The 2071-nt window shown below is 35.0% G+C and overlaps 1 protein-coding gene across 1 annotated transcript; it reads left to right on the forward strand.

Moving 5' to 3' along the window:
• The first annotated feature begins 381 nt into the window (after window positions 1–381).
• LOC114272234 (floral homeotic protein AGAMOUS) lies at window positions 382–1452 on the forward strand. The gene has a single exon (XM_028213895.2). The coding sequence runs from the start codon at window positions 382–384 to the stop codon at window positions 1450–1452; it is 1071 nt and encodes a 356-aa protein (XP_028069696.2).
• The last annotated feature ends 619 nt before the right edge of the window (window positions 1453–2071 follow it).

Raw genomic sequence — 2071 nt, forward strand, 5'->3', positions numbered from 1 at the left:
TAAATAAAATTAAGTAATTTCATTTTGCCCCACAGTTATTTTTTTATTTTATTTTTTTGTATTTTTATATAAAAAGACCCCCATTTTAATGTTCATCTTGGGCCCTAAAAAACTCAGAGCCGGCACTGGTCACAACCCTACTAACAGGGGCCTAACCAATGAGAATGATGTAGGTGCATTACGTGGTATTGGCTTGAACCAAACTATATTTTTCCTCATCCTTATATTGGAGATCTTTTAAAATATGAATTGCAACTTTTATTTGCTCATTTGTTTGTTCAAATTTTTGTTTTTTAAAATTTTTTTTATACGAGAATTCATGATATGATTATCAATACATGATGTCTATTAGATTTGTAGATGGGTCGAGCTAAACAAAGAATGGAACTCATAAGAAACGAAAAGGCTCGCTATGTAACCTATCAAAAGAGAAAGAAGGGCTTGAAGAAGAAGACTTGTGAACTAGAAACTCTATGTGATGTCCAAGTCTGCCTGATCATCTATGGACCTAAGTTAGATGATAATTCCACAGAGGTAGAAATCTGGCCCCAAAATCCCAATGATATTCAACGCTTGATTCACACCTATAGAAACCAATCTATTGAAGATCGTCATAGGAGGACGCTTGATTTATCCAACTTTTTTGAGAACCGAAACCAAGAGATTGAAGACGCGCTTGTCAAACTACGTAAGAAGAATGACAAGGCTTTGTACTCTACGTGGGATGATTGTTACAATGACTTGTCAGAGGGGCAGCTGAGAGCCTTTGAAGGTATGTTGGAGGGTAAGCTTGCAGATGTGAAGGCCAGGGTTGAATTCATGAAGGGAACTCAAGCATTGGCAAGTCTTAACGATATGGAACAAACCACTCAACAAAACCATTCGAATTATTTCATGCAAGGTTTGTTTGGTACTACAAGTTTGCAAATGGGGATTATCCACGAGGAGATGCCTATTTCTTCGTTGAATTTGCTGCATGAAATTAATGACATCTCTCGTCATTACCCTTTTGATCAGACTGATCACCAGGGAATTGTTGAGCTTGATGCAAAATCCATGGCAATTAGTCCAATGATGATGCCAATGAACAACATTAATGACACTCATTACACTCAACTTGGCGGTATGTCTAGCAGCAACTTGCAGTGCATTGATCCACTAGAGAACTCGATATATTATGATCCAATAATGTTGTTGCCCTCTCCAGAGTCTGTTTTAACAGGAGTCTCGTGCATTGAGTCGTCCTTTTCAATGTCTAGGATGATGGAGAACGAGGTTCGTAAAAATCACCATCCTTCACCCTTTATGGCTTACTATGGCGGTTCAAGCATGCAGACAATGTCACCATATATGCAGTACCTGAAGATGGCAAGTGGTCCTTCTGAAGTTCATGCATGGCAGATGGAGGAGTACTATAAAGCCAATGAGTTTCAAATGAAGAACCAGAAGTGAATTCAATTCAGGTTTAAGTTATGGATTCTAATGGTACATTTGGTAGTAGAAACTGATTAATTAGTGTGGAAAGGGAAGTACCCAATTTTACTTTACTTTATTTTATTTTATTTTAAAATTTAGTGTTTTAATAGCTTAGGTCTCCTTAAGTTTAATTAATGACTATTTATATGGACTCATTAACCTTTTAAGAAGTAGGGTTCTAAATTTTAATTGGTAAAGTAGTGTTTATATATAATTAAACTAAATTGCATACAAGTATTTTTGCTAGCACTGTGGATGTGAATTAAGAGACTGTTGACAGTCAAATTCAAGTCAATTTCCTTCACTTCATTAATACCATGTCATATATATTGATCAAATGTCTCGGTCAGGTAGTAATTTTTTTTATTGGTGAAAGAATAATTTTTTATTCATGTAAAAAAATTTCAATTGTTGGATTGAGTCAATGTTTTAATTTAACCAATTGATAGGGCTGTAATGAGCTGGAATGAGCAAAGTTTTAAGTTGCTCATACTATTTTTTTAGTTTTGCAAACAAGGAATTTTTTGAGACACGGTTACGGGACTACTCTATAGAATAAATTTTAAATATATTCATACACTACCAACTATGTATA

The sequence above is a fragment of the Camellia sinensis genome, chromosome 4, assembly GCF_055761805.1.
Source record: "Camellia sinensis isolate YWXY chromosome 4, ASM5576180v1, whole genome shotgun sequence".
Taxonomy (NCBI): domain Eukaryota; kingdom Viridiplantae; phylum Streptophyta; class Magnoliopsida; order Ericales; family Theaceae; genus Camellia; species Camellia sinensis.